The 20,325-nt window shown below is 42.6% G+C and overlaps 2 protein-coding genes across 2 annotated transcripts in view; both read left to right on the top strand.

Moving 5' to 3' along the window:
* The first annotated feature begins 10,579 nt into the window (after positions 1-10,579).
* LOC119248833 (membrane-spanning 4-domains subfamily A member 12-like) lies at positions 10,580-17,866 on the top strand. The gene is made up of 5 exons (XM_037515705.1): positions 10,580-10,651; positions 11,257-11,313; positions 12,894-13,010; positions 14,744-14,851; positions 17,684-17,866. The coding sequence occupies exons 1-5, from the start codon at positions 10,580-10,582 to the stop codon at positions 17,864-17,866; spliced, it is 537 nt and encodes a 178-aa protein (XP_037371602.1).
* MS4A13 (membrane spanning 4-domains A13) overlaps positions 17,766-20,325 on the top strand; it is a 21,279-nt gene continuing 18,719 nt past the window's right edge. The window contains exons 1-2 of the mRNA XM_054697500.1: positions 17,766-18,054; positions 20,211-20,323. Coding sequence (XP_054553475.1) covers positions 20,273-20,323 — 51 coding nt within the window. The 5' untranslated portion in view covers positions 17,766-18,054; positions 20,211-20,272. The remainder of the gene's footprint in view (positions 18,055-20,210; positions 20,324-20,325) is intronic.

The following is a 20,325-nucleotide window of genomic DNA, read 5'->3' as shown; positions in this document are numbered from 1 at the left end:
CGCTCTCTGAGCTTTGCATGGAGGAAGCACAGCTGCCCCTGCTTCTTACAGTCAGAGAATATACCCACTGCAGCAACTTGTGTCTCCATGTTTCTTGTTTAGGACAGCAAATCACATAAAAGGAATGGTAGAAGGGCTTCGGACCATGATTTCTTTCTGGCCCTTTCCTTGCATAAGGTGTAGCAGCAGCAGTAATTAATTTTCCCCTCACCAACATGTACTCCGTGCACCTGTTGGAAGAGATAATTATCTGTCCTGTTCCCTAAACCGTCTTTCATTCCTACCACATCTGAACCTTTGGTGGAGTTCCTTTTGCACATTGGTTTTAAGAAAAGCGAAAGATAGTAACAATGAGATGCAATTATCAACCAATTTCAAACATCTTTCTCTGAGGCTGACGCAGTGGCACATTCTCAGAGCCTCCACACCCCCTCAAATGATGTCATACACCTGAAACTATATGATTTTTTAGACCAATCTAATGCCAATAAAATTTGTATTGGAAAAAAAAAACAAACCTGTCACCTCTCAAAATGGAGTGTTCAACCTTTCTCTTAATTCTGTCTTTGGCCTCCATGGTGGCTTCAAATTATACCCAGGAAGCTACTTAATTTGCAACACAGCATAGACTAAAGAGCGTGCCCTGTCTTGGAAGCTGAAATAGGACAAGTATCTCACAGGACCAGGAGGCAGGAAAGCAAAAGCAGCTGAGAAATTCTAAAAATGCAAATTGAACAGAAGCTACTGGATTCAGCTATTAGGGCAAACAATTTTAGAAATGTGTTATGGAAAGAAGGCAGTGCAATTCGCTGAAAAGTGAAAGTGCTGGGGCCACATTGAAGCTGAGAGCTGACTGCTTTTGGGGTGTTTGGTCATAAAAGGGAGGAGGGAGGTGATTCAGTAGTTTGGGAAGTGGGGTGAGGAATTACCTGGGAATGGTGTGAGATCTAAAACCTGTAGGCACAGACAGGTACAAGACATTCACTTAACAAATTTAAATATTCACTCTTCTAAGTGTGAGGATAGAAGCAGTGACAGCACAGACAAAATCCCTGCCTTTGTGGAGTTTACACCATTCAGATGCATTCATCTGCTTTCAACAGGATGTTGCAAAGTTTGGACACATCTGCTCACTTAAGGGCTGGGGCTTATTTCTATCACTTTTAACTTACTGACAATATAATAAGTGATAACAATTGGGTGAGGCTTTGACAAAGTTCTTGCTCATCAAGCCATTATGGTGCAATGCCATGGGGACAAATGTATGGGCTGCAGCATCAATGACAAGACTAACATTACTCCAGGGACCAGGTAAGATCAAGGAAAAGAGAAGTTGCTAGCCTTGAAGCATCAAAAGTTCACTTTGCATAAAGAGCTTGCATCATTTTCCATCAGTTTCTGCTCTTAAAGAGTTGCCCAGAGATCTCTGCTTTTATCTTTATAGGAAATGAAACTTGTTCAAGTTATGCTTTTGCATTTTGCAGGAAACAGCTGCAGTGAATCTAAGTTTATTACAGGAACAATCCAAGTCACAAGATGGCAGAAAACTTTATGAAAGCTTTTAAATGAAATGGACACATAAATTTAAGTGAACTTGAATTGTCAAAATAATCGGCTGTGTGTAGGATGTATTATTTATAGACCTTTTGTTGGCCGGTGTAAGACAGCCAGGGATGCTTTTGGATACTTCCTCTTTCCTGGGCCTTTCTGAAAGTTTTTATAATTAGAAAATCTCTGAGGGGGCCTCCCTGGTGGCACAGGGGTTAAAGACACAAGAGTTCAAACCACGCCCCCCCCCCCACCTCGGCCAGGGAGCTGACCCACATGGCACAGCAGACCTCTCCTGACTCATTCGCTGCTCCCCTCAGCAGTGTATTTTAGTGCATCTGCCTGTTCTGTTCCCCACTCTGTCTCTGGTGAATCCTCTCACCCCCCCCACACACCTCTGACTTGCACCCCAGTTCTTGTATGCATAAATAAATAAATCTTTAAAAAAAAACAGAAAGAAAAACTCTGAGAAAGTCTAATTTGAAAAAAGGGTATCATTGAATGAGAAAAAAAAGAAACAGACTCAATCTGAATTAAGTTTTGTGTAGGAATTTTAACATTCAAAGAAGTAAGGACGCCTGGCCTTTGTCCACTGCTGGGTTTCGGTGACAGCAGAGCACTAGGACCACCTGGGGAGTTTTGAAGGCTCCTGGTTCCTGAGTGCCAGGTCAGTGAGTCTAACCATTGATCTGGGCTCATCTTGAGCAGATTTTTTTTTTTTTTAAACTCTCGCATGATTTCTAACATGGCTCACTTTGAGGACCAAATTCCAAGTTCCTTCTATGGAATTCAAGTAATTAAGATAAAAAATTAAAGCAATTGGTTATCAGTTTCAATAGCTTCTGAAATTTACTTTTGAATTATAAACACAATTTCAAGGATTTGGAAGTGTGAGAGCATAAAGAAAATCATTGTGTACCCCTCTGGGTTTGTCACTTTCATCCATAATGACAGGAAGAAGAACAGCTGCAAGGCACAGAAGCCAGGGTGGGAGACGTACTTTCTGATGCCTCCGCTCATCAGCGCAGAGAATAATGGAGCTGCCCTCAGTAAGTACTTAATGCATTTCAAAATGTGTTCTGTTCCTTTGCACATTCCTGGTGCTAACTAGAGTCCCCAAACCAATGACTCCTTAACCATTGCAAGGTCTCCAGGTGACATTCATCCAACAGGCCCAATATACTTGACCCAAGGAGACATACTGTGCAGCCGTGTTATACAAGTCCCAACCATTTGACACTTTGAGCCGCTTGGGGTCAGGGCAGAAGCAGAGGGACGTGTTCTCTCACCTCTTCAAGGTTCCAAGGTAACTCCCTGATGTTTCAGAAAAAGAATAGAAGTATCATTGAGCCAAACATGCAAGAAATTGAAAACAGAAGAGCAAAGATTACCCATGAAGGACACCTGGTGGTGAAATCTGTCACCCTCGTGTCACGGTTGCCTGTCTGCACCCTCCCTGGACTTAGCGCCCCCCCACCCCAGGCTGGACTCTAGTGCCCTGCTTGGTCAGCATGGCCCTGGCTGTCCAGCACGCTCGCGCACCCTGCAGACTCAGCCCCGGTGCCCTGCGGACGGCACGCGTCAGAACAGGATTTGAATTCAGTTTCACGTGGGACACAGACCCTCCACCACCTCCTAAATGTGTAATTACAATCAGATCACTCACCTTGGGAAGACTTGGGATGCCCATGTATAAAATGGCAGTTAAGTCTATTCCAGGATTTTTGTAAGAATTATAAAGGAGGTTGATGCAAAGCCATTCAGTACCTAAATGCATACAGTATTGCTTCTGAACCAGTCCTAAACTGTTGTCAAATGCACAGCTACGTGGCGTCATCACCAGTGATTGAGGTCTCGATTCTGTCTTATTTGTATGGATTTAACAGGAGCCCTAAGCATTCTGGCCCCCGCCTCCGCCGGGTCCTCACTCTGATCCAGTTTATAGGACTGGGCCTCGGTTGCTTCACTGGACCCTCCAGTCTGAGTGGCCCATGCCCCAGCATCCCTCTTCCCAGAAAACTGCCTCTGGTCCCATCCCTCTCACTGCAGGGCGGGGCGTGTCTGGTGAACGTGGAGCCGCCATGGCTGACGCAGGCTGTGACTCCTCAGACTGTGTAACACATGTTGAGACTTTTTTTTTAACTATCCTTTGAAAGACAAGCCCAGAAAGCACGAGCAAAACATTTAATGACGCTCAGCAGCCTGAGTAGTATACAAGCCCACCTGGCTATTGTCAAACTTGTATGGCAAATAGCATGTGGTGTGTGCCTTGTATCGTCAAGTGTAACCCAATAGGATATTTACACTAATAAGTATCAGGAAGTACAAAGGGGCCAGAGAAAACAAGCACTTAATTGCCATGGGTATCAGAAAAGATAAACTCATGCCATTTGCAGCAACATGGATGGAGCTGGAAGGGATCATGCTCAGTGAAATAAGCCAGAAGGAAAAAGAGAATTACTGGATGGTCTCACTCATAGCAGGAATTTAGAAAACCTAAATAAGGGACCAGGAAAAAGACTAATTATAATAAAGTAAAAATCAAAATCAACAAGCAGCTGTAAACCAGGGACACACTACAGGGGGGAGAAGGGAGTAGGATCAAAACAAGGGGGTGGTGGGAATTGTACGGGGACTATAACCACGATGAAAAGGCACACATTGTGCAAAATGAAAAATGATGTAAGAAATATATAAAATAAAGAGAAGAAGAGGAAAGAAAAGTCTTCCCAACACATTCAAAATTTACGACTGTGCTTTCTGATCCATTTGAGGGTGGAGGAGAGTCGGGATAAAAGGACTTTGGAACTAAGGACAGGTAACAGGTAGGTTATGTAAACAGGGAAATAAAAAGTACTAATAACAGCCAGGTGACTATTTCGGACCAGCACAGAGCTCGGAGAAGGAGAAAGCAGAGAGGCGTCAAAGGAACAGAGTAAGTCCAGAGAAACAGCCCTTCCTTTCTCTTCACCCAAAACAGTGGGCGGGGCTGGGTCTGATCCTGCGTGGGCTCCAGCCTTGCTCCCCAGGCTGGAGAGGTGCACCAGCTCTTGACTCTGCCTCAGGTGAGCAGGATTGGGAGGGAAGCAACCCCAGGAGAGGGATCAGAAATGAAAGGAAGAAGTGATAGGAGAAAGTGAAAGAAAATGGGAGCTGTTCTACAACAAGGAAAAAAAGGACTTCTAGGAGTAAGTTCAAAAGCTGTGGTAAGAGTCTCCCCCGTGGCACAGCAGTTGAGCGCTGGGTTTGAAGCTGCCCGCAGCCTCTGCAGCGCCAGTTTGATCCCCGGCCACCGGGCGAGGGTCCCACATGGCGCACAGGCCTCTCCTGCCGCGCCCGCTGCTCCCCTCAGCAGTGTATTTCGTCAGTCTGCCTGTTCTGCTCCCCGCTCTGGCTCTGGTGAATTTTCTCACCCTCCCACGCTTCTGATTGTACCCAGTGCTTGTGTGGATAAATAAATAAATCTTTAAAAAAATTTAAAAAAAAAAGCTGTGGTACGACAGGGAACAGAGCAGGTTTGAATAAATGCCATCCAGTGAGTGTTAATCAATAAGAGAAGCTCAGTCCCGCTGCAGGCATTTTGTGGTGATGTGGCTACCATGACATGTTATGGTGGAAACACTGTAATACTTGGTCTTGTGAGCCACTTTAACTAAGTAGCTTTCCATGGCAGAGACAAAAAGTAGTGGACAGGGTCACTCATTTTTACTAGTCCAGCATTTTTATGGGTGGAAGGTCCATACTGTCTTTATATCCGAGGGTGCTCTTGGTGACTACTGGGGAGATGATTTAATAGTGTGTTTCACTGCAGGTTACAATGTCTTCTCAAGGACTAGTCCTCTTCACTCTGTTGTGGTGAAAGTAAAAATATTGTCTCTTCTAAAAATCAGAGCAACTGCTTTTATGATTAAGCAGCAGGAACACATGAAAGAGTAGAAGGTTTGATGATATCAAAAGGACAGGACCACAGCAATACAAGACAGGCTCACCAATGTCCTCTTTAAATAAGATTTATGGCCTCCCTGGTGGCGCAAGGGGTTGAGCAGATTGGAGATTAGAGGAAGGAGCACGAGGTCACAGAAAGCAGATCTACAGGATATAAACCTCATATTCACAAATGTTATTTGGGAGCTAAAGGAAATCACCCCAAGAATCACAGCTATGAATCTATTTCTTTTTCCTTGTTTATAATAACCATTTGTGGATTAAAATTTGTTTCCATTTTGAAAGTTATCCCTTAGTATCAGATGTTTTCTACAATGTGTTTTCTGCCAGTCCAAGTTTTAGCCTTTTTCAGTTGTGTCTAGCATCTGAGCAGAGTCGGTTCTGGATTCAATTCTTACTGTGAAATGAGTCCATACCTCATGGGCAAAGGCTAAGAAACATATCTCACCCACTGAACAGGCAATAATAATATAGCCAGCCCATGCGTTTGTAACAGGTGTAATTCTAAGAATTTTGATATTTAAAATGGCCTTTAAGAAAGGTACTCTTACTATTCTCAAGAAACTAAGGTAACAAAGCTTATTAGGAAGTTTTGTCATACACTGAGTTAGTGTCAGAGTTGGGATTCTAACCGTGAGTTCATGCTCCCAATCATGACATTCTGCTATGCTACACGGTCAGTGTTCGCGTACTGTAAATGTTAGCTCACTAGGCAGCTCACCTGAGACTGGTTGAGGAGAAACCTTACTAACTTAATCACTGAATCACCAGAAGACAGCTGGTTAATAAAGTGTTCTCTGTAGCATCAGGAGACACTTGTTTTATTGTTGGGGAGTTACAAGAACAGAGTTCATACTGTCCCAAAGGCTGGTCTGGCAGAAAACTCCACAAGCCTCCAGAGTGGACAGTGAGGCTGTGGCCAGGACCTCCACCCCGAGGATCATGAGCTCAACTTTCTAGTCCTGGCTCTCCACAGATGATGTACACCACCTCAATCATGGCATTTAACTAGTCCAGGTTTGATTTCTCTTCTGTAAACCAACGGGGCTTGGATAAGATAATTGGAAAGACTCTTGCCTACCCTGAAATACCAGGATTCTCTGAATACATGATCTGAATAAGTGTCCCTCTTAAAACACCCATGAGCTCCTCGTACATCATCCCAAGGATGAGGGCATCCGTAATGCCTGCATTCTGGATATTTGTGATGTATAAGAAATAGTTTGAGAAGAAGGTCCCCCCCAAAAGAAATCTAAGGACAATGTTTTTTGTGTTATGATTTTTTTTCAAGGATTAATAGTGATGTCCATAACTAGTAGTGCTGGTTTACTTCCAACAACACTTCCCTTGGCCACAAGAAGGACCTGTAAGAGCTACTTTAAACTTCAGGAAGGACATAAACAAATGAGAGATGTCATGAATATGTTTCTTAAAGAGAATCAACTTAATTGACCATGGAACCTAATTGACTATAGAACTTATTTTGAGTCAAACAACCTCCACCAATCTCTGCCTCGATGAGATTTCTAGGTAGAAAGTGAACAACTTAACTCCCCGCTAATGACTACAAAAGAACACCCACTAATTTCTCCTTATCAATGGCTACTAACTCTCCTGCTCTTACCTAGCAATGATAAAGAAACAGTAAAGCCACCTGTTCATTGTTACAAAGACCCCACACTGAAATATCCTGAAGACTCCAATCCAAAATTCCAGCAAATGACCTAACCTAGTTAGACCCCCTCCCCTGCTTAACCTTTTAGAACTCCGCTAACCCCTATCCCCTATCCTAAGATGGAACACACCTTAGGCCTGTCCCTGGCTGTGGACCTGGACTATGATCCTCTTCTCCAATAAATACATTTGTCATTATTTTACAGCCTGATTATTTATTGACTGATATGACCATTGGTGAATTCTCTACTTGGAAAAGTACCAACAAATAATTATAAATCTTGGACTGTTTTTCTTACAATCTAGTTGTATTCTCAGCCCTGTATTGGTTTTTGTTTTGTTTTGTTTTGTTTTTTTGTTTACTGCTGTAACAAATTATCACAAACATCATGGTGTAAAACAACACAAGTGAACTATCTGACACTCAGTACATCAAAAGCCCACCGCCAGCCTCACTGGGCTGAGATCAAAGCACTGGTAGAGTGGCATGCCCTTCTGGAAGCTGTAGGAGAGAATCCATTTTCCTTGTTTTTTTCTGGTTTCCACCCATAATCCTTGGCTCATGGCCACCTCCCTCCATCATGGCCTCTCGCCACCATCTTCCACCTGCTTCCATCACCACAGCTCTCTCTAACTCCCTTCTTCTCATCCCTCTTCCACTTTTAAGGTTCCTTGGGGTTCATTAGGTCCACCCCAAAAAACCAGGAAAATATCTTTGCTTTTAAGATAAACTATCAACCTTAATTCCAATTGTAACCTTAATTCCCCTTTGCCATATAACCTAACCCGCTTACATGTTCCTGGATTAGAATGTGGACACCTAGGGGGAGAGGGAAAGGCACATAATTCTACCTGCAACAATCGCTTCCTTCTTTCTTGGTCCTTCAGAAGCAGTGAAGTCAGAATGGATGAGTGGCTGGATGGCTGATGGATGGCTACACAGGCAAACAGACCCTACAAAATCAACTAGGAATGGAAAAATAAGTTTATTTTCCAAAATAAAGTGTATTCCCCTCCTTTACTTCCTTCTGAGGATATGATGTACCAGATTTCATTTTTAAAAAATGATTATGTTAGTTGTCATTGTCTAGTATCTGCTCACTTGTTCACCTCCATTTTCATAAATAATTGGCATTTGACAAGATTATCTTCAGTTTCTTTTATGGATAAATGCATCATGTTTTTTTCTATTGTAACAGGACAGAATGAAGTCATCCACGCCAACACCCCAAACTAATGTGCATGAACAAATAAACAGTCTTCACCCACCAAGCAACCTCTTGCCTCCTGAGTATCAACCATCTTCAAGTCCCACAGTTACGAGCCAAGTTCAGAATGGACAGCAGCCCTTCGTCATTTCAGGAATGTTAACTAACAATTACCCGATTCAAGGAAATATACAGACAGTGAGTCCAATTACAGGAACAGAACTTAGAAGCTTTAATACAGAAGCAGTAGCACTTGGGGTAAGTCTACTTACTACTAGAATTTCAACGTTGCATGTGCAAGGTATTATTGTGCTTAGAAGTCACAGTTGGAGAGAAGTTTCTGATCTCATTGCCTCCATACACTCATTAAAAAGTTCTGAATGTCATGCTGGAAATGATCCCTTTTCGAGCCACATATAACTTCATGTGCATCTAGACTTTATCCTGAGTTCTTTTAGAGTCAAATGAAATTCTAATAGGTGACAAAGTATTCTTCCTGGCAGGACGGTGTAGTAACATTGATGTGATGGGAGCACTGCCACTTCTGCCTTGATCTCCCTTCTGCAGAGGACACTTGGACACCCCCAATCCTGTCTCTGGATTAGTTGCAAGGGTGGCATTTGTATATAGGTGAATTCATATTAGATTGAACAATTCATGGCTACCTTAAAAACAGAAGGAGCTACAAATGGACAGTCTGGAAAACAGGGTGAGGAAGAAGTAGGGAGACACATCATCAATGATGCCGCTCACCCAGCCCCCATGTAGATGTGGTGACTCGACTGCCCTCCTTGTCACTGTCACTGTCACTGCCCTCCTTGTCACATTACCTCAGTAATGTAAAACAAGTGCTACTTCTAAGGCTCCTCTTGCATGGCAGAATTGGTCAGTCAGCTGATTCTCAGCCTTAATTCCTCTTTTGCAACCTTAACTCCCCACTGCCAAGTATAACTGTCACATTCAGATGTACCTGGAAGAGAGTGTGGGCATCTTGGGGGAGCGGAAAGGCACCCACCACAATCACTCCCCTCTTTCGATTGTCCTGCAGATACAGTGCAGTCCTCCTCATGCCACTCACACAACCCACCAGGCTGCACACTCTGTCCCTGCATGTGCTTCTAACTTTTTTGCTAGAATGTTCATATGAATTATACTGAGTGCCCATTACCTGCTGGAGACTCTTCTGGAAGTCCTACTACATATTTCACGTTTCAACATTTTAGGAAAGTAAAAGTGAGCACTGGTTCCCCCGCCCTAGCAGGCTGTGGAGGTGGCCCCTCAGCTCCTCCCCCTGCCAGGTAAGAGAAAACGCCCTGCTCCCAAGAAGCTACTGGAACAAAGCAGCACCTCACGCTGTGGACCCGACACAGTCGTTGGGAATATTGCAGAGAATAAAACAGGTGCAGTCTCTGCCCTCACAGCACTTAGAACCTAGTGGGGGAAATCTAAGTGGGCATTCTAAAGAATTTGTGTACAGAGCATGTTAGAAGGTGATAACATGGAGAGGGGAAGGAGGAGCAAAAGGCTTAAGAAGACCCGGTGAGGGTCTTCTAGCAGTTGTAAGATGGCCAGGCTGCACTCTGCTTGGACATGACATTTGCGCATAGGCAAGAAGAAGGGTGAGCCGTGCAGATAGGAGTGAGTAAGGTCTTCAGGTGAGAACATGGGATGTGTTTGGAGAACAAGGAGGAGTCCAATATAGTAGAACAGAAGGAGGAAGGAAGTAGAGACAGAGGATGACTGAATATTATCAAGCATATAGTTACAGCCCAGCGAATCATTTTTCTCCCTGTTGCTAGTTCTCCCATGACTGGGGTGACCCAGCCAGAGAAACAGTCCATTTGAAAAGTATAGTCACCACGTCACAGTACAGGCATTTTTCTTGAGAGCCTTCTCTGGGGATGCTAATGCATATTTAAGCAGTAGCACTTCTGAAGAACTCTCTTTGGGCCACCCCTGCAAGTCTCCTTGGCTCCAGCATATGTCAGAAGCTTTGGGGACCTCTCCTGCTGTAGAGCTATGACTCGATGACACCCATGGGTCTCAGCAGAGCTAAGCAGTCACTGCCATGAGAGCAATGTTTTGCTATTGCCTGAAAACAAAGAAGCAATTTTAAAATGTCTGTTTTCTTTTTCTAGGCGATCCAGATCGTAATTGGATTTTTCCACATTGGTCTCGGAATTCTTTTGGGTTTTCTATCCACTATGTATCACAGTCATATGATGTTTTACTCCCTGACATTTTTTGGTGGATATCCATTCTGGGGCGGCCTCTGTGTGAGTAGATTGCCAACGTCCCTCTCCTAGTCAGTTTATGCAGTGTATCCTCATGCAGCCTATATATAACTCACTTTTTAATAAGCCCTATGGTTGATCAATGGGAGAAATTAGACAAATAACATTTCTGACTGGGGATAAGGGAGAGCAATGTTCTCCATGTTAAATTGCAGCTTAAATCCATACCCTAAAAGATCACTCTGATCAAGGCATCAATAAGCCCAAGTTTTCATTCCCTATTACATTTGAGAGGGAAATGCATGGGTTGGGTGGAGAATGGCAAAAGGACGTGATTGGGAACATGATTAAAAAACATGGAATTGATGATGAGAAGAGATTGAGCAGTGAGCTCAGAAGTCATCAGAACAAGGAAAGCTTCCAAGAGAATGAGTTCTTTGTAAACCTGCAACTAAAACACAAAAATAAAAGCAAATAAAAAAGACATCCTCTCTCAGTTATTCCAGAAAACTGAGACATGTGAGAGAAATTTTAAGAGGGAAACTAGATGAATATAAATAGAACAGCCTTTCTTAAGGAGGAGGAAGTCCCTGGGAAGAATCAAAATCCCCACAGCACCGCACAGATAAATGTGTCTCTTTCTACAGTTCATTGCAGCTGGTGCTCTCTCTGTATCAGCAGTCAAGCAGCGTAATATTTGTCTGGTAAGCTATCCCGCTTCTACTTTTTAAACCCTTTTAGAAAGATTTATTTGGAGAGGAAAATTAAGAAGGAAATTCAGAAAATTTGAAGGAAGCATTTTCCCCCCAAATATCTGTCATGGCCCCGCGGTCTGTATGTCTCCACGTGAGCCACACAATCTGCCAGTCAGCGATGGCCGCGCCTCACATCCTGACGGCAGCGCACAGGGTGGGAATGAGTCAAGCCTAGACGGTCTTCAGCTCTTTCTTGAGGGGCACCTGTTCAGCTGGGCCATGATTCCTGGGACGCCAAAGAGGAATTCGGAAGCCAGGAAGCAGGGGCTGGGCACTTCCAGATCAAAGACTAGGCGTTAGTTCGTGCCCCTTCTCAGTTCTGCCCAGGCTTGGAGTCTCCTTTTTAATTTGCATGTATCTGCTGCCCTTACTCAGATTTGTCTTTGGTTTTACGGTTCTTTAAATCATCCCTAAAGCACCTAGCTAGGTACATAAGAAGGGTTTATCAGGGAGCCACTGAGACGGTCGCAGCGCCCCGCCATTTGCAATTTCCTGGCCTACTTTTGAAACACGAGAGAGAAAATGATTTGTTAAGAATGAGAGCCAACCAAAGCAGAGGTGGTTTCAAAATTACCTTTATCCCAGCACAAAAGGAAAGAATGGGAAAATGTTGCTAGCTTCAGCTAGACTAGACTGAAATAAAATAAAGCAGCCTGGGACGGTTGTGATCCATAAACAAAAGAAAACACTTCAGAATCATGTATGGATCCTTTCCCCGGAGAGGGTCCCGGCATACAACCTGTCCAGTTGGAAATACAAAGTACTCAGTGTATTCCTATCAAAGTACACCTGAGGCCATTTTCCTAGGAGTCTGCCTTTTAGAGGATTTTGGGGGATGCGGAGGTCTCTGCAAGAGAACACACTCTATGCAAAGAGCTTGCTGAATTTCAAACCGTTATTGCAGAAACTGGGGGATGTTTGATGCACTGTCTGTATATCTCCACCCAACAAGTCTAACATTCCTCGTTCTAAACCTAGGGTTCTTTATCCAGTCCTAAAAAGGACTGGATTCTGTGTTTTCAGCAATTCCTAAACTTTTCAGCAATGTTTCTTGTGTGTATACTTTTCCACCTATAAAATTAGATGGAATCTGTATCTATCTATGATACACAATATGCTTTAGTACCACCACCTATGACGGTTGATGATTGTAAGACTTCAGCGAGATAGTTCATTTGAATATTTTAATCAGTACCTATTATAGAAAATACTCATTCAAAATTTATGTGTAAGTTTATTTTTTTTAAAGGGGCTGTAATTGTTATTGTCCCTGAGGCTTTTATACAAATGTAACAGATGAGCTTCTGCTTTGTACTTACACTTTTCTATAGATTTTAGAAATCCCCTACATTTAAGCTGCCCACAGAATAGTTTTCATGGTAACTAGGGTAGAGGGGAAAAAAATCATCTCCACTTCAAATAAATATTTTTTTAATTGCAAAGATTAAGGGCCATTAAACTCCACTGATTCCTACTACATTTAATTTCATTTATCCTATGTGATTTCTATTTACTGATATCTCCATTAGATACGAGGCAGCCTAGCAATGAATATCGTGAGTTGTCTTTTTATCTTCCCTGGAGTGATTTTAGTGCTAATAGACATGAGCCTGAATGGGTCATACAATCAAGACTACGGGGTATTGGTAAGTCTCCCCTAACCTTTCATTGTCTCCACTTCCTTCTCTTAGAGCGTGTCTGCTTTTTTTTCTCTGTCACTACTGTATAGTAGATTTAGTGTAAAATCCCTTTTTCCTTTCTTCTTTTTTAAAGATTTATTTATTTATGCATACAAGAACTGGGGTACAGGCCAGAGGTGTGGGGGTGGTGGTGAGAGGATTCACCAGAGACAGAGTGGGAAACAGAACAGACGGATCGACTGAAACACACTGCTGAGGGGAGCAGTGGGCGAGTCAGGAGAGGTCTGCTGTGCCATGAGGGTAGTTCCCTGGCTGGGGCTCGAAATTGTGCTCCAGTGGCTGAGGATAGCTTCATAGGTTGCATCTTAACCCCTTGCACCACCAGGGAGGCCCAAAAGCCCTTTTTCTATTCCAGCTTTACTGATGTGACCTCTAGGACTATAGAATAAAGTGGGAGAGTTACTTCTAGAGATGGATGAAGGCAGAAGGGCATCCCTTATTGGTCCAGCTAACTGTTAATCACATGGTCAGTGGGAAAGATTCTAGAGATGCCTAAAGGTACCCAGATAGTAATTTCCAAAGATTTAAAATTGTATGTAAATAAAATAATCAAAATGAGTTATTTTATTAGAGTAAGACTCGTATGAGAAGATAGCAGAAACCCAAAGAATATGTGACTATGAAACATAGTGTGTTCCTCTGAATATTCTCAAAACAGAATCCTCATTATCATCTTATATGCCAAAGACAAACTCCAACGGTGACCTCAGGAGTAAAGTGTAGAGAAGAGCTTATCAGGATGCAAAAATATGAGGGTTCCTCCTGGTATATAAGGTGGAGTGAAGCAAGGACACAAACTTTATCTGTAAGGCCAATCAAAAAGAACAAAAATTAGTCAAAAATCAGCTTTTAAATTGACATCAACTAGAGAAATAATAGCTACAGAACTGAATATAAGTGCTTTAGTATTTCACACCAAAAAGTGAAAAATGACTTAATCACCAAAAACCCAGAAGTGAAGAAAGGAAAGATGAGATTTCAAATAGTGTTAAACATCTTTTTTTTTTCATAATAAACCATCATTTAATGCTGTCTACATTGAAACTTGGAGGTTGAGGACCTGTAAGTTCTCAACTTCCTCATGGATTTCATAAATTCTTCAGTTTCTTTAATTTGACTTCTTTTGATTCTTTTATAATTGAGTATTTCCTCTTCAAAAATGTGAAGTATAAAATGATTCCATTTTTAATGAATATTCTCTTGCTCTCTCATCCCTCCCTTGCTTTTTCCCCCCCCTCTCTTCATGTCCCCATTTTTCTGCTTGCCTTCTGCCTATGGATGGAGATCCAGAATAAAAGGATCAAATGCTAATTTTTGTTAATTCTAGGCAGTGGCATTTGGGACAGTGGGTTGTTTTCTGTGTTGCTTGATTTATTGCGGGGGGAGGGGGGAGTTCTTTTTTGTGAAAACAGGAAAGCCATTGCAAAGAAAAAAATTCTACCTCTTTCCTAATGTTTCTAAATCAAATAGTCTATTGGCCAAAGAGAAAATCTTCTAATACATTAAAGAAAGTCTGAAGTTAATTCATACTCCCCCGAAATAGACAATCAATGATAACAGAAAACTCATCAGGGGGAGAACTGATGATGAGCCACAGCACACAAGCAAGCCATTGGCTTTTTGAAACCTGCGTGAGGCTCTCCTGATCAATGTCTCTCTGTGTTTATTTCTGATTTCAGCTTGCTGGGAAAGGAATTTTGGGCATGTTGGCTATATTCGGTGTTGTGGAGTTTATCATAAATTGCATCACAGCCCATCTTGCCAACCAAGTAGTCTGCGCCAATCAGGTGAGCGGAGCCTCTTCTCTGTAAAATAATCTGAATATATGCTGGAGAAATAGAGACCTAAGTGTCAGCTAAGCCCCACAGTGGGCTACCAGAGCACTGTTTGAACGTGACTCTGGAGGGGTGAGGCTGCTGAATAGGATTCTAGTAACAAGACTGTTTTATTCATTCTTTCCAGCCTGTCCTGGTCACTACAGCCATAACCCTAGCCAATCCTATGACAGTAGGATCTCCTTATGGTCCTTCTGTAAGTGATACCCCTCCAGCTTATGGCATTAGGAGCTAAAGAAGAGGAACAATCTACATGTCAAGGCAAAGAACTACTCAGCAGAAACTTCTTAAGGAGCTGGCCATTATTGTCCATGCTGGATGCTGAATTTTAAAGGCTGCATTTGTGATTTGCTCTTAGTTTGTCACCGGTGACAACTGTCTCCCTGTCACTATTTTTTCTTTTCTACCATTGACACACACTGGCAAAGATGAAGGACCAAAGGACTGAAAATGATTGTGCGACTGTCTTAAAATTAGAAAATTCCCTGTTAATGTTACTCTTTTTTTCAATAAAATGTTACTAGGTACATACATCTTCTTTGGTATTTGTTTGAATTCATTTTGGCTCTCTAGTGGTAGAACCATAGATCTGACAAAGCAGTCTGCAAAGCACACTGATACATTTTTTAAACTTTTTTACTGATGTGACATTGCATTTTAATATGTTTCAGGTGCATGTATGTGTATGTCCTATGTTAAGTTCCACACTAAAAGTCCAGCCTATCCTACACCACACCATTGTCCCCTTTGTCCTGATTTACCCACCCCACCACCCCCTTCCTTCCCTTCTGGTAACCACTAATCACTCTTCTAGTCCAAAAATTTACTATTTTTTGTTTTATTTAGTTCATCTGTTTATTTTTTCTCTATACCACACGAGTGAAATCATACAGTGTTTGTCTCTCTCAATCTGGCTTATTTTACTAAGCACAATGCTCTCTAGGTCTATCCATGCAAATGGCAGGACTTCATCTCTTTTTACAGCTGAATAGTATTCCATTGTGGATACAGACCACATCATTTTTATCCATTCATCCATCAACAGGCATTTTGGCTGTTTCCAATTCTTGGCTATAGCAATTTTGCTGCAATAAATATGGAAATGCATATATCTATTTGAATTAGTGTTTTTATAGTTTTAAGGTAATTAGAAGTGAGATAACTATATTATTTGGAATTTATTTTTTTTTTTTGAGGTATTTCCATCCTGCTTTCCATCATGGCTGCACCTGTTTACATTTCTACCAGCAGTTTACCAGGGTTCCCTTACAAGGGTTCCCGTCTCTCTACTTCCTCTCCAACACTTGTTTCTTGTCTTTTTATTTTTTTTAGTCTTTCTTTGGGGAGGGGTGTAGGAGAACTGCAATGTAGGCCAGAAGTGGTGGGGGAGAGGTGAGACAATTTATCAAAAACAGAGTGGGGAGAAAAACGGGTGGATTGACTGAAATACACTGCTGACGAGAGTAGGGGGCAAGAAGGGAGAGGTCTGCTGTGCCATATGTGGGTCAGCTCCCTGGGTAAGGATCGAACTCAGGTATTAAAGGTGATAGCACTGAGACTTAACCCCTAGGCCACCAGGAAGGCCCCTGGGGTGGTTCTAATGACATTAGGACCTACCTAGACAAACTGAAACTTTAGCCAGAGTCAATACACTCAAGTCAGAGAAAATGAAATTTAGTAACAACTAACCACACTCAACTAGACTTTCCCAAATAAGGCAACCCTGTTTAAGCTATTGACAATCAATTCATTTGCTTTGATTCCATGTCTTCTCTACAAAAACACAAATATGTATTCATATTTATTCAATGAATTTGAGAAACTAAATTGCTATAGTACTTAAGAATAGAATTAAAACCCTCTATGACTTATCGACCAACACAGAATATAAAAGCCTGGGCATAATTTTCTTTTAATTGTGGTCACTTTGGTATCACAATGTAAGGGTGCCAGCTATGAGGCAAAAGACAGAGTGGGTTTATAATTGGCTTTCAATCTCTTTCATGATCATAAAAGATCATAGCAGCTTTGAAATACTTTTAATTTAACTTAACAAAAAGGGGTGATAGAGGCACTCATGAGATTTATTTAAAAAAAAAATCAGTCTTCCTGAATGTTTTGCTCACTGGTTATCATTCACTAAATACTTACATCCTAAGTCTTAACTTCAAATTTTCTGAATGACAAAGAAAATTTTCCTGAAATGAATGAGAACCCACACTATTTAATAGCTACAGGGATGTCTTCTCTTGGCTTCTTCAACACCCCAGTAAGCTAATAGGATAATCTGCACTTGCCAGTTAAATTAAGATCACATTCATTTCTTGCTTGAGTTTGCTGGTTTACTGCTTCCTCATCCATCTCCCCAGCTCCTACTCCCCAGGTAGTAGGAACTACGCCTTCTGGCTGCTACCTCTGGTTCTTTACACAGATCTTCATAAACATTTAATTACTGCCCACATCAAGCAGAAAACTGAAGCCTGGAATAACCTTGGAGGGAAACTCACCTCAGTAGATGGCTCAAAAAGTCATCCCAGTGTTTACTAAATACTGACAAGAGCACTGCGGTTACTTAAGTTTAAAAGTGGGTTGTGGGGGAGGCATCAACTCATGTTACTGGCCTTTTTCAATAGTTACACCTTCTAAAGAGCATTTGTGGATAGAATTTTTCTTTGAGGACAGAAAAGGTGAGGATCGGGCCTTCCACCCCTGATCCTGGCGGCTCAGCAGCAGCTCTCTACTACAAAGGCACCAGCTGGGCCAGTATCCCCGTGCCATTCCCAGCCAGGCCCACCAGCCCGATCACGTGGTGCGGAGCCGGTCACGTGGTCCGCCTGCGCAGGCGCACGAGGGCCACACCCTGCCATTGGAGGCCCGGGCAGCCTGAGCTTCCTGCCCGAGGGCTGGCTGCACACGGGGCTCCCTGCAGCCTCGGTGATGACTGCTAGGCCCGGCCTGGAGACCTGACCCGGAGGGTTCCGCACCTGAACTCTGCCTCCTGGCCTACACACTGGCAGGGCGCGGGAACCTGGACGGGGCGCGGGAAGACCCCTTCCTGGGGGCAGGGCGACCAGCCCGCACGGGACTCCCTTAGCCTGGGCCTGCACCTGAGGACGAAACTCGATCGTTGGGACCTTCAACAAGTAAAATGCGGGGTAATGTCACTTTGCCTGCAGGATTTCTTGAGTGTCAGGAGCCCATCAATGGTCGTGGGGACTGAATTCAGTGGCCCCCATCCGCCCTCTCTTTCCCTTCCCTCGGCACAGGTCAGGCCTCACCTGTGCGCCCCATCTTTGTTTCATCACACAGGTGTCTCGGGGTCACCGCTCAGACCTGGCCCTGGACATACCAAAATAAAGTTGACCTCTGGGGGCTGATACTTGCTTGGGAGCCGGTGGTGAAAGTCGAAAGGCAACCCTCTCAGCGACAGGAAGCAGATGGAGAACACGAGGGGCCGAGGGGGTGGTGGGGAGGCAGAGCGGGCGCCCCAGCGAGGGAGGGCATCTGAAGCCCGGGGGCTGCTGAGCATGGGGAACAGTTGGTGAAGGCCTTTCTGTGCCCGGGGAAGTCAATGAGTTTCACCCCAGCTAAAGGTGGAGGAGTACTTTCTAAATATGACTTTTGTGACTTTTCCAGCTTTTCTAAGTAAAGCAAGTTTAGGGATGAGGATAGGGCTGTGAATAAGGACTAGGGGCTTGTTCTACCACTGCTTTTGGATTAGCCAGGGGGTCCCCAGAAAGTAAATGATTAATTCTATGTATTTTAGTTCAGAGTTGTTGTTTTCTAATGCTGCTTAACTGGATTATAGAACAACCAAATGTAAGGGGGGGGGTGTGTTTTAAATTTAACCATTCCAGGAATATATTGTAGCTTTTCTTATTTCTTCCATTCATCACTTTTGGAAACCAGAGACTCATTAAAATAATCAAATGAGATTTTAAGGGTGTGATAAATTTAAGGTCACTAAAGTCAAACTCCAGGGCTTGAGTTCTAAAATCATCCCTTAGATGCAGGCGTGGCTAAGAGATATGGCTTATGTTACTGACCTAAGTATGTCCTGCTGGAAGATGTAGAACAATTAATTCCAGATCCACCAGAAAATATAATTTTTTAAATTTTATATATTTTTACATCATTTTTCATTTTTGCACAATGTGTGCATTTTCATCTTGGTTATAGTCCCCATACAATTCCCCCCCACCCCACCCCACCCCCGGTTTTGATCCTACATTCTTCTCTCTCTCTCTTTCCCACCCAGTGTGTCTCTCATTTATAGTTGCTTGTTGATTTTGATTTTTACTTTATTATAATTAGTATTTTTTGAATATTACTCAGCTATCAAAAAATATAAACTCATGCAATTTGCAGCAACATGGATGGAGCTGGAAGGGATCATGCTCAGTGAAATAAGCCAGAAAGAAAAAGAAAAATACCAGATGGTCTCACTCATAGCAGGAATTTAGAAAACCTAAATAAGGGACCAGGAAAAAGACTATAATAAAGTAAAAACCAAAATCAACAAGCAATTATAAACCAGAAACTGGAAATATAATTATTAAGCAGGTTTTTCATCTTTTTTAAAAAGATTTATTTATTTGTGCATACAAAAACTGGTACAGGCCAGAGGTGTGGGGGATGAGAGGATTCACCAGAGAGAGTGGGGAGAGAACAGGCATATCTACTGAAACCCACTGCTGAGGGGAGCAGCTGGTGAGACAGGAGAGGTGTGCTGTACCTTGTGGGTTGCTTCCTGGTCAGCCGGAGATGGAACTCTTGCTGCAGTGGCTGGCTATCGCTTGTTAGCACTGTCTTTAAGCCTGTGTGCCACCAGGGAGGCGCCCTAAGCAGGTTTTTGTCTTTATATCCAAGTGCCAGGGAGAAATGCAGAAATAATATAAAGAAAACTATCACAAGCCCTTTTTTTTAATGAAGACGTACAATAACTTGATTTTGAAAATGCAAACATGGCATTATGAATTGTAATGAATTGATTATGAATTGCAAATGAGTGGATGAAAGCTTTGTTAAAAATACTGTTCCATGGGTGTTCTTTGTATTTTACCATCCAGAGACACACTGTTCTCTAAAAAGAGAAAATATATATACTAGCATTTTTAAGTCATAGAGAGGCTTTTCAGTTATGGAGGCCATTATTCAGGAAAGGTGGATGCAAGTTGATACTTCTAAAAATTATGATCTGGAAAGAAGGTGATTGCTCCTTAATTTGGGGCAGTGGTTGTAAAGCAATAAGAATCAACCATAAGAATTTTCCGTTGAGCAAAGTGTGTGTGTGTGCTGTATTGTTTTGCAGAAGTTTGCTAGTAAAAACAGCGCAAAGATCAGCGACAGTCATCTAGAGGAAATGCTGGTAGTATGGCATGTGTGAGTAGAAGACTTTCTGAAGCAGATGGTCTTGTTTTAGGGGT

Source organism: Talpa occidentalis, unplaced genomic scaffold, assembly GCF_014898055.3.
Source record: "Talpa occidentalis isolate TD23 unplaced genomic scaffold, MPIMG_talOcc4v2.1 talOcc4.17, whole genome shotgun sequence".
Taxonomy (NCBI): domain Eukaryota; kingdom Metazoa; phylum Chordata; class Mammalia; order Eulipotyphla; family Talpidae; genus Talpa; species Talpa occidentalis.
Note: the sequence above shows the minus strand (reverse complement) of the source record. Positions and strands in the feature narration are given on the sequence as shown.